The sequence below is a fragment of the Acinonyx jubatus genome, chromosome D1 (assembly GCF_027475565.1).
Source record: "Acinonyx jubatus isolate Ajub_Pintada_27869175 chromosome D1, VMU_Ajub_asm_v1.0, whole genome shotgun sequence".
NCBI classification, from domain to species: Eukaryota; Metazoa; Chordata; class Mammalia; order Carnivora; family Felidae; genus Acinonyx; species Acinonyx jubatus.
Window position 1 is genome coordinate 73,580,673 of NC_069390.1, and position 12,805 is coordinate 73,593,477.

The following is a 12,805-nucleotide window of genomic DNA, read 5'->3' on the forward strand; positions in this document are numbered from 1 at the left end:
TTGCAGGATGCATAGCATTTAATAAGTATTGCGGCAGGGGCGCATGGGTGGCTCAGTAGGTTAAGCGTCCGACTTCAGCTCAGGTCACGATCTCACGGTCCAGTCCGTGAGTTCGAGCCCCGCGTCGGGCTCTGGGCTGATGGCTCAGAGCCTGGAGCCTGCTTCCGATTCTGTGTCTCCCTCTCTCTCTGCCCCTCCCCCGTTCATGCTCTGCCTCTGTCTCAAAAATAAATAAACGTTAAAAAAAAATGAAAATAAAAAAATAAGTAATGCGGCAATACATATCAATTGCAGCAATTCCCACACATGGCTCCGTATTTTAGATGTTATTTCTTCTTCCCCAAACAGACTATAAACACCTTGAGGGTGGGGACAATATCTGACTCATCCGTGTGTTTTCTGTAGTATCTAGAAAAGTGCTTTACCTATAGATTACAAAATAGACACTGAATGAAAAGAAAAGGACACATATAACCCGTAATACTTACGAAATACCCTCTTGATCATCAAGCTGGTAATGCTTCTGAACAGGCAGCAGCTCTTGCTCGTGCTCTTCATCTGATGTCCCATCAAAATTCTGCTCATTTATTAAGGGCCTCATTACATCCATATCTTTAAAAAGAAAAGCAAAGTGCTTCACTATGATTTTAAAAACTGAGTTAAAGTGGTAATAAATGAATTTTTAAAACACGGACATACCGCTTGTACTCATCCTTACTATTTCCACTCTGAGTTAATTCACATAAATACTTTTGAGTTTTAGTATATTTAAAAAACAACTGGACTTATTTGCTGGCTATTGTTTGGACTAAGCAGTGCAGAGTGAAAAGCTTAAGTATTCAATGCAAAACTTTTTCTGCTTTGTCCACATGAGGTTTATAGCAAATGATCCCAGAACTATGAGATGAAAAAAAAATGTAATCAAATGATTTTGTGTCTCTTGTCTTCAAATCATACTGTATCATAAATAGCCATCACATTTTTAAATACTTTGAGTTATAAAGCCATTCCAATTTTTAAAATTTAGTATCAAAATGTACTCTTATATCTAACAGTTTTTAGCATGACTGAGGATGACAACTCTAGAACAAGATTTTTTAAATAAAGTTTATTTATTTATTCTGAGAGAGAGGGAAAGAGAGCATGTACATGCACACACAGGAGAGGCGGGAGAGGGAGAGAGAGAGGGAGAATTCCAAGCAGGCTCCATGTGCTGTCAGCGCAGAGCCTGACGCAGGGCTGGAACTCACAGACCATGAGATTATGACCTGAGCTGAAATCAAGAGTCAGACACTTTGAGCCACCCAGATGCCCCTGAAGTATAGGATATTTAAAAGAAATGAAAAGTTGCTCCCTTCAAATAAACACAATAAACCTATGAAACAGAGAACTGGGGTAACATAAATAATTTAGTTAGGAATGACGGTCATATAATTTTTTTAAGTTTTTTTATTTTGGAATAATTTAAAACTTACATTAAATTTGCAAGAATGGTACCAAAAAAAAAAAAACCCTCCTATGTATCCTTTCCAGATTTACCAATTTTTAACATTTTGCCATGTTTGCCTTTTGTTGCTCAAATGTTTATCACTTTTTATGAACTATCTGAGAGCAGGTTACATATATCAAAGCCCCTTACCCTAAAGTTAGCATGTATTCTCTAGGAACAAGAAGATGTTCTTGAATATTCACATTACAGTTATTAAACTCAGTTTAATATTGGTGCAATACTTTAAAGACTTATATATACAATTGGTAATATTAAATGCTTGCTGTCCGTCCTCTGCCAAAATGTTCTCAATCATTCCTTGGCTGGAAGAAGTTCATTCTTTTGTGGACTGTGTATCACAATGACCCGTAAGATTTGAGAAAACACAAATTGATGTACCTCACCCCAAAGCTTCTGATTCAGCAGGCCTGGGGTGGGTCTGAGAATATGCATTTCTAAGTTCCCAGGTGATTCTGAAGTTTCTGGTCTGGGAACCACACTTTGAGAACCACTGCTCTACTACATTCTCTAGGAAGAGCTCCTGGATACAGTATTTCCTAAGTTCTAGCATGCTTTAAACTGCTGTTCCACAGCCTTGCTATGAAGGACAGCTTGACAGAACACCTCTGGCTTACACTTTATATCTTTGAGTTTCTTGAAAATGCTGCTCCACTCTTGCCTTGCTTTATAGGCTACTCTAGAGAAGTCTGATGACAAACTAATTTTCCGAGCCATTACATACTTTGCCCCTTTTGCTTGAGGTCCTGAGGAATTTTTGCCTTTAAGATCTAATGGTTTTACTATGATATGTCTTCAGTTTAAGCATTTTGAGTCAATTTTCCCAGGGACACAGTGGGCTTTTTTGATTATGTAGATTTTGGCTTTCTTATTTCTGGACATTTTTCTTGGATTAATATCTGTTTAGTTCAAATATTTTGTTTTTCTTCTTTAGAGATTCCAATTATATGTCAAATCTCCTTTGCCTGTCTTCCATTTCAACCACTTCTTCTTTGATCATTTTGATGTCTTTAACTCATTTAAATTCTTCTTTGAAATTCAATGACTCTATTAAATTTTCATTTCAATATGTTCTCCCTTGGACACCTTGTACTCTATTATTTATTTATGATTTTTCCTACTGCTAGGCATTTCATGGACAGGGATCCTAATTTGAAAGTAGTGCCTTCTGTTAGCAGGATGAAGTTCAGTTTATGTAATGGATGATGTTCACTGACTGGGGTTATAGGGAGCAACTGGTATCTTTCTGGTTCTCTTTCATTTCTGCAGGATATTCAGTCCCCTACCTGCCCCCCTGCCCCTTACTTCCTTCTTTTTTTTCACCTCCAGGTATCAGAGGGACATCTGGATTGCTCCTTATCTCCTTCTCCTCCAGAAGCAATGTTTTGCCAAGGTTACTATACTTCTAGACCTCCTAATCCCCTCTCCTCTTTTCCAGAGATTCTAAAGAACCCTCCCCACTTTCAATGCTTGCAGCAGCAACAGGTACTCTGAATTTTGCTGTTTATTTTTCTGCTTATAGAAAATTTGAGGTTTGTGGTATCTTGGTCTCCTACTAATGCTAAAAGAGTAACTTCATGAATGGTTTATGTGTGCTCCTTTTTGAATTAACAGGTTTTTAAGGGAGGACATGTAGAGAGATTAGGATTTAGGCAGCCTTCATTATCCCAGTACCAAATGGAACTCATTACAACAGTTTTTCGTAAGAGTAAAGTTATACTTTAAGATACTGGAAGGTGCGTTAGCTTTGTAATATATATTTTTGTAATACATTTTGAAATCAGGAAGTATGATCACTTTGTTCTTCTTTTTCAAGATAGTTTTGGGTATTGGGGATTTTTTTGTAATGAAAATAGTATGATATTGGCATAAAGCTAGGCTTATAGACCACTGAAACTAAATGGAGAACCCAGAAATAAATCTATGTATATATGGTCAACTGATCTTTGGCAATGGTGCCAGGAATACACAATGGGGAAAATCTCTTCAACAAATAGCCGTGGGAAAACTGAATATCCACATGCACAAGAAGGAAAGTGGATCTTTATGCACATGCACAAGAAGGAAAGTGGATCTTTATCTCAATCCATACACAAAAATCAATATAAAATATATTAAAGACTTAAATACTTGAAAAAGCCTCAGACATTGGTTTTGGCAATGATTTCATGGGTATGACACCAGAAGCACAGGCAACAAAAGCAAAAATAGGCAAGAGGGCCTACATCAAACTAAAAAGATTCTATACAAGGAAAGAAACAATCAACATAGTGAAAAGCCAACCTACAGAATGGGAAAGAATATTTGCCAACTTTGCAAACTATATATTTGATAAAGGCTAATTTCCACAATATATAAGAAACTCCTACAACTCAAGAGCAAAAAACGTAGTGATCAGATTAGTAAATTGGCTAAAGATCTGAACAAAGATGATACACAAATGGCCAATGGATTCATGAAAAGATGTTCAATGTCACTAATCATCAGAAAAATGAAAATTAAAACCACAATGAATGTCACTTTACACCTATTAGGGTGGTCATTATAAAAACAAATAAAAAGGTGGGGCACCGGGATGGCTTAGTAGGTTAAGCGTCCAACTCTTGATTTCAGCTCAAGTCATGATATCATGTTTCATTGGACTGACCTCCACATCGGGCTCTGTGCTGACAGCATGGAGCCTGACTGGGATTCTCTTCCTCTCTCTTTCTCTTTCTCTCTCTCTCTCTCTCTCTCTCCCCCTCCGCCGTCCCTGCTCATGCTCATTCTCTCTCTCAAAATAAACTTAAAAAAAAAAAAGGCGACAAATATTGGTGAGGATGTGGCAAAACTGGAACCCTTCTACACAGTTGGTACGAATGCAAAATGTTATAGTTGTGAAGGAAAACAGTACAGAGATTCCTCAAAAAATTAAAAACGGAAGTACCATATGACTCAGTCCCACTTCTGAGAATTTACCCATAAGCACTGAAATCAGGAGCTTGAAGAGATGTTAATACTCCCGTGCTCAGGTTAGTGCTACTCACAACAGCCAGCATGTGGAAACAACATGCACTGACAGAGAAATGGATAAAGAAAATAGGATATATACACACAATGGAATATTATTTAGCCTTAAAAAAGAAACTCTTTAATATGCAAAACATGGATGAACCTTGAAGACATTATGCTAAATGAAATAGGCTAGTCACAGTTCAAATACCACTCAATTCCACCTATTTATGGAATCGAACTCATAGAAACAAAGACTAGAGTGGTAGTTGCCAGCCAGTGTGGAGGGGAAAACAGGGAGTTGCTAACCAACATGTATGAAATTTCAGTTATGCAAGGTAAGTAAGTTCTAGAGACCTGACATGCAACATTGTGCCTATGGATTACAATACTATACTGTACACTTAAAAATCTGTTAAGAGGACAGATCTCATGGTAAATGTTTATATAACATAATTAAAAAAAAGATATTGGAAAGTGCTTGAAAATAGCCTACTCTTCAGTAATTTAAATATTCCTCTTCTAATAATGTTACTAGTATGTGTAAAATAAAATCAATGAATTAGTAAACATTCTAAATGCATGGAATCTAAATTAATGAGGATTTTCTATAATAGGAATACCCTAACTTTGCCTTTGGGTAGTTTTTCTAACCCTTCAATCTTCAGGACATTCTCCATAGACTATTTTGCAGGATTTCCTAGTTTCTTGTTCTTCAGTATCAAAAGTGGCTCAGCTTAAACCTATGCACAGTGAAAATTTAAGTAAATTAAGTGTTTCTCAGTATTAGAAAGCTAATGCTGGGATACCTACCACATCACTTTACTCTGATATCTATTAATATTATAAACTATGTTCATCTTTTGTTTGAACAGATCCTATATCTTTTCTGTTATACTCTATACAAAGTAAATTAACACTTTATCTTGTAAAACCACGGTATTAGTTTGTTAGGGCTGCTATAACAAGGTACTACACAGTGGGTGGCTTAAAAAAACAGAAATTTATTATCAATTCTGGAGGCTAGAAGTCCGAAATCAAGGTGGTGGCATGGCTGGTTCCTACTGAGGGCTAGGAGAGAGGGATCTGTTCCAGGCTGTTCTCCTTGGCTTATAGATGGCTATCTTCAAGTTCATAGGGTATTTTTCCTGTATGCATGTCTGTGTCCTAATTTCCCCTTATTACAAGGATACAAGTCATACTGGATTAGTGGACCACCCTACTCCAGTGTGGCCTTTATCTTAACTAATTACATTTACAATGATCCTACTGCCAAGTAAGGTCACATTCTGTGGTACTAAAGGGTTAGGACTTCAATATATGAATTTAATTGACAACAATCATCATTATTCATTGCATTATCTTTAAACAGAAATGTGTTAATATTTTCATTCCAAAATTTACTCCATTGCTCTTGCTGACTCTTAAGTTCATTTGCATTTTTATTCATTCAGCTATTCAAATTGTCATTATTTGAACTAATTTCTTTCTGCCACAGGATGTACTATACATTTTATGCATTACTAAGTACACTATTTAAGTTCTCTATAAAGACACTTATCACTGCCAACATTTCAAACACTGAACAATCTATTATTTGAAGCATACCTCCCAAGAGATCATAGCAGCAATGTAAAGTCAGAAAAAAAAAGTTTTCTCACAACTTGTAAGTTTACTTTTAATGGCATCATCAGATCACTTTTTAGTATCTTTTAGTTAAACCTGAATATCTAGAGTTGTTAATATAATCTATAAGTATCTACTAGTTCTATCATTCACAGAATCAAGTTTTTAAAATAGGATTACAATGTACAGTCAAATTCCCAACTAAAAGTTGGGCTCACAATTAGTCTTAACGAATTTATACTGCATAGCAACTGTCTTATTTAATTTTGTTTAACACTGTAATGCCTTGTAGTTTAAACTTTTCCCTCATTCTTAAATTCATTATTTCTCAATTTTATGTGGTCTAGGAAACATTAAATATGAGTTACTGTGAAAATAACTTTTCATATATATTTCTTTGCTTTAAATCCATTTGTCTGAACCCTCACCTTTAAAACCTTAATAAAAATTTAATTATCTCAGGAAGCTTCTCAAATAACAGTGAGATTAAGAAGAGCTATTTTTTAAAATCTGAAACTATTTGAGATAAAATTATTCTTAACAGTGTTAGCAATTTAAGAAGTACACGTTTCTAAATTGTTTCTCATCTACCATTAAGGCAATATGACACATTATTAGTTAAATAACCATATGCTTAAACGTATTTTTAAAAGCTACACTTAAAAATATAACTCCCTAAGACCTTCTCTGCAGTTTTAGCCTGTATTATTTAGGTAACATTACATAGTAAGAAATATGTATTTGTTAAACTAAGTAAACTAAGAGTAGGTGAAGCAGTCAGGTTTTAGGGCCGATTACATTATCATGATTTTGAATCATGATTTGTTTGTATGAAGTTTGAAAGATACAAGATAGTTACTGAATCTAAAGAACACATTAAAATGCCTTCTGACTGAATGTGCTCATAAAAGAGGTTGCAATCCTTTTTAATTCAGTTTCACAAATATTAACACCCAATATGTGTCAGTATTATTAGATGCTGGGAATTAAGCAATTACTAAAACTAACAAAAATTCTTGCCCTCATGGAGCTCAAATTCTAGTGAAGGAAAGAGACAATAAATAAGTAAAATAGAGAGTATGCTAGTGTTAAATGTTAAGAAGGAAAATAGGGATTGGGAGGGACAGTCTATGGTTTTAGATAGGACAGCCGAATTAGGCCTCACTGAGAAAGTAGGGTTTTAAAGAAGAACTGAAGGAGGAGGGGGCGGTGAACAATGTGGTTATCTGGGGGAAGAGCAATTAGGCAGTGGAAACAGCAAAGACAAAGGCTCTGAGGATGTAGAGAGCCTGGTGTGTTCAGGAGAAGGAGGCCAGAGTGAGCAGAGAGGGCAGACAGAGCAAGGGGGGAGTAAGCGAGATCAGAGGTAACAGAGGTAACAGATGGTACACAGCCTTGCAGACCATCGTGAGTGACATGAAAGCCACCTAAAGAAGCGTTGTACAACAGAAATATAACATGAGCCACAAACATAATTTAAATGTTCTAGTATTCACATTTTTGAAAAAGGAAACTGTAACAGACAAAATTAATTTTAATAATATATCTTATGTAAGCCAATATATTCAAAATACTATCATTTGAAAATGTAATCAACAAAAAAATTACTAACAAGATACTTTACATTTTATTTTTCATACTAAGTCTTGGAAATCCAGTGTGTGTTTTACACGTACATCATATTTTAATTTGACAAACAACATTTCAAATATACGTACGGCTACAGATTATCACACTGGACAACACAGCAACAGAGTTTGGTGCAGGGGAGTGACCTGATCTGATTTATACTTTAACCAGGGTTCCTGTGGGCCTACCTTCCATCTGTAAAATGAGAGCAGTAACTTCTCCCTCACAGGGGTTTTATGATAATGAGATGAGGTAACATTTATGAAGCACAGAACCTAGTTCTTGGCACAGAGGTAGTCAGTAAACACTAGTGTTCCTCCCCTTCCTACATAATGATATATTAGAAGCAATCATGCTGTACAGGATTTTAAATGTAAATTTCTGACAAGAAATTTATTAATTAATTTACTATCAACAATTAATAATTTTGAGCATTTATGAGGTGCAAACTGTGTGTAGGCAAAATGTGTCATGCTTGCCAGAAGGAAATAGAGACTAGCAGAAGAAACAAGTACTTAAAAACCTAACACGGTCACGGTAAATGCTTTAACAAAGTTTAGAAGGGTATGGAGTAAATCAGAACACTCAAACAACATAATTAAAAGTTACAAAATTACAATTTATATTATAATTTACTATTATTTGCCAATGTCCTGCTGTAATTTTTGGCCAAGCACTGAACTGGACAGTTCTAAAAAGTGCTATGTGATTACTCTAGGTAAGAGTTAACAACGCCTTATAAAATAAAACACTATTAAGCAATGGATAGCAAACTACCTAAACACGGTTATTTCTATTTACAAATGGAAAAACCATATGAATAAGAAACACCAGCTTCATTCAATATTATACACGATACATAACATACCGTATGTATACATGAATAGGGCAGAAAATCGGAACATTCTTAAATTAGGCAGTACTTGTGTATCTTTTATACTGCCCAGACAATTGTTTCAACCTCAATTTCTTAACCTAAAAATCGACCTAAATTTCTAGTTGTAGTCAGAATTAAAGAAAATCACATTAATTTACCAATATATCTTGAAACCTTAAAAATGTTTATCCTTTCACCTAGTAATTCCACTTCTGACAAGCCAGTATATAGAAAAAAAGGATTTCTGCACAAAGATGTTGAATGAAACATTATTTATGTTGAAAATTTGGAAACAACCTAAATGTGCAACAATCAGGAAATTGCTAAATTAACTACAGGACCTCCACTTTATAAAGCATTACACTGACATTAAATTATAGTTTTGAAGTCTGAGTAAAACAGGGAAAAGTATATCATGCTGAGTGTGAAAAAGCTGGATAATCACAGTATGAATTCAATGATGTTTTAAAAAGTTAATTTAAAATGAAAGCAAGGAAACATACCAAAAATGGGGAATAAGTTAAGGATAGAGATGGCCAATGGGATCATGAGTGCTTTTTACTGTCTTCCTCTGGAAAATGTAGAAAAGAAATAAGAAGAGAGTAATAAACTAGCATTTCTTTTATAATAGCAAAATAAATCACTTTTATTTTGACAATGGACAAACTAAAAATAGAAATAACTTCTTTTAATATAACATAATGTGGTCTTCTAAATCTATAAACTACTATCTATGCAATATGGGAATAGTAACTGTCTTATTCATTTCTGAAGTGGTGAAAATATGTACAGCAAGAAACCTTCCAGAGTTGTCCACTGCCTATGAAATGAAGTGTAGACCTTAAGCTGTACAAATGGCTACTCACATACCTTAAGAAAATCTGTGTCTTAACATCTCTACCAGTGCCTTTTACATAGACATCCAATTTTTAAAATCTGGTCATTGTAGAAAATAATATTTTGTCATTGTAGAACATCAGAAAATATATACATAAGCAATATTTTTAAATTAAAATTACCTCACTAGCCAGAAACAACCACTCGTAACATTTTAGAGTGCAAATACATGCAGTCACTCCTGTATGTTCTCCTTCAGTCCCATGGCTTTTAATACCATCTAAATGCTGATGACTTCCAAATTTATATCTCCAGACCAGATCTCTCACTAGGTCTAGACATAAATCTAATTGCCTACCTACTTAACATCTGCTTGAGTATCCTCACAACATGGCAGCTGGCTTCCCCCCAAGTGAATGATCCAGGAAAGAGAGAGCAAGGCACAATGCCTTTTCAGACCTGGCTTGGAAGTCACATATTATCACTTCCACCATCATCTGTCCATTGGAAGCAAGTTAGTAAATACAATCCACACTCCAAGAGAAGGAAATTAAGTCCTCCTCTTGAAGAGACAAACATCAAAGAATCTGGAGACATTCTATAAAACCACCATAACATCTGAGTTGATGGCAATTTCATTCTTCCAAATACTCAGATCCCTGGAGTCATCCCTGTTTCCTGTTTCACTCTCAACCTTCATCTAATCTGTTAGGAAATCATTCTGCTTATACTTTCGAGTATATCCAGAGTGTAACCATTTCTCTCCAAGCCCACAGCTACAACCATACTTCTGGAAAGGACATATCCATCTCTTTCCTGAATTTCAGAAAAGAAGAGTGAGATCAAGCCCCACGTCCACACTGGGAGTACGGAGCTTGCTTGGGATTCTCTCTCTCCTCTCTCTCTGCCCCTCCTCCATGCGCACACACACCCTCTCTTTCTCAAAATAAATAAATAAACATTTAAAACATGTATGTGGCAAACATCGCCCCATATTACTTTTAATGGCCTATTCAGTATATGGCTATATCACAATTTACCCAATTTCCTTTAATTGGACATTTAGATAGTTACCAGATTTTCTCAACTATAAATAACGTAGTGAACATTTCCTGACATAAGTATTTGTTACATGACTTACTTCTCTGGGAAATATTTCTAGAAGTAAAATTGCTGGGTCAAAGGATATGTGCATTTTTAACGATAATTACATTACACTGTTCTTACCATCAATGCATGAGAATGCCTATTTCCCCACATCCTAAGGCGTTATTGGTGAATTTAAAACAGACAAACTGGGTTTGTATCTGGGTTATGCCTTTAATTAACTTAAAATTACTGTACCTATAAAATGGGGATAATAGCATCTACCTCACCCAATTGTCTTGAAGGTTAAAGGAAACAGTGCGTATGTATAGCACTTAGCACACGGCTTGACACAAAGTAAACAATCAATAAAATGCTAAGTTTATTTCTACCATTATTAGGACTTGAAAGAAATCACCTGCAAAGTGCCCTGCCCATTATTACAGGAACACCAACCTATTAATTACTATAATGAAGTGTTTCTTTAAAGCTCAACTTAAAAAAAAAAATAATCATTCAGCATCGAATTAAAACTATTCCTAAATATAATTCGTACAACTACAGGAAACAATGACAAGACTACCCCGACCCTTGCTTTTGTTTTCCTTGTGACAGCAGGAAACCATAAACAGTGTTGTACTTGCCCTGTCTTCAAGGAGATAAGAGACCAGAGGAAAACAGGAAAACAAACTTTGGCAATCCAGCTGGCTACAGGTCTCTCCTGTCCAGTTAGGTGAACTCGGCGCGCTCGCCACTCCTCGGTGGCACCCGGTAAATTAAGGATTCACCTAGGACTCAGAACGGGGCTGCTGCGATCGCAAAGCCTTAAAGCATCCCTGGGGGAAACGCGGAGAGTCACCGCGCAGGCTCTCGCTTGCCATTGACGTGTTTACACAACGCAGCCCACCCCCAACGCGCGCGCGCACACACACGCACGCACACGCACACACACACACACACACAAACACACACAAACACATATACCCACACACGCACGCCCATTTGACGCCCTTGGTAGGCCGGGCTTTTCGCCGGCCCAGCTCTCCGGTCAGACAACCCGTTCCTGCGCCGGTGCCATCCCGGGGTCAGTCACCTCCCCGAGCCTCAGCTCATCCCACGTTCCACGGAGGTTTGCTCTGCCGGGTTTTCAATTCATACCCGTGCCAGACCCATGACCCCAAGAGCCCCCGACCATTCCAGGAAAGCCACCCGCGACTCTCCAGGGCCACGCGCGTGCGGATGAGCGGCAGCCGCGGCCCGGCGCCAGCTCCCGCCTCCCCGGCCGAGGCCGAGCGCCGGCCCGGAGCCCGGGCGCATCCCGAGGGCACGCGGCCTCCGCCCCCGCCGGCACGCAGCACCCACCGAGCTCCTCGCGCCCCGCCGCCTCGGCCGCCGCCGGCGCCGCCGCTTCCATCTCTCGGGGGTCTCCAGGACGCCGCTCCCCCGCCGCTGCGTGGCCGGAGACAGGCGGAGGCCTTCCCGGCCGAGCGCGACCCACGCCCAGCGCCCGCCTCCCGGCCCCCAGGACCCCACCCGCGCGGCGGGGAGCATGCGCAGTGACGCTGCCCGGCCCGCCGCGGTGCTGGCGCGCGAGGGGCCGTCCCGGGGCTCGCCCGGCGCTGCGGGCGAGCGGCGCTGGCGGTGGAGGACGCGAGGGAGCGGAGACCGGGCGGAAGAGGGCGGTATAACGGGACACTAGGGGCGGTTTGGAGGTCACTGGCATGGGAGCTCAGAGCTGGCGGGGACCCAGGCCTGTAGTTCCCTGGAGGACTTAAAAGGTGACCACGAACTTAAATTTGAAGGGCCCATCTAATTTGCAAGGCTTCAGCATTCTGTAAGGCACCAGAGAGAATGCAGAGTAGGAGGGGATTGTCCCCTCTCCATGCGGGAGTTCTGACTTATTCTTTGGTTATCCGTCTTCCTATGCCCCTGTTTAGAGATTCAGGATGCACTCAATTTTAGGATTTAATTTAGTCAAATAGTTTCACTTTAAGGATTTTTCATTGCCCTCCAAAAATATTTGGCGTTAATCTCACAGCTGAAAGAAAATTAAGGTTAAGAAAAATTGTACTGATGTGTCAGACACTCTTAAGAACTATTCATAATTCTGATGACAATCCTGTCAGATAATTCTAATGTTTATATCCGTTTTACTGATGAGGGAACTAAGGCCCACAAAGCTAAGTAACTTGTACAAGGACAGGAAACTAATAAATGGCAAAGATGGAATTCTATCTGCAGTCAGAGCTGGG

General features: G+C 38.4%; 1 protein-coding gene across 1 annotated transcript in view; it reads right to left on the reverse strand.

Moving 5' to 3' along the window:
* The window catches only part of SLC36A4 (solute carrier family 36 member 4), a 49,805-nt gene extending 37,596 nt beyond the window's left edge, over positions 1-12,209 (reverse strand). Inside the window, exons 1-2 of the mRNA XM_027040014.2 lie at positions 11,916-12,209; positions 489-612 (exon numbers count right to left, since the gene is read on the reverse strand). Coding sequence (XP_026895815.1) covers positions 489-612; positions 11,916-11,967 — 176 coding nt within the window. The 5' untranslated portion in view covers positions 11,968-12,209. The remainder of the gene's footprint in view (positions 1-488; positions 613-11,915) is intronic.
* Positions 12,210-12,805: the final 596 nt, after the last annotated feature.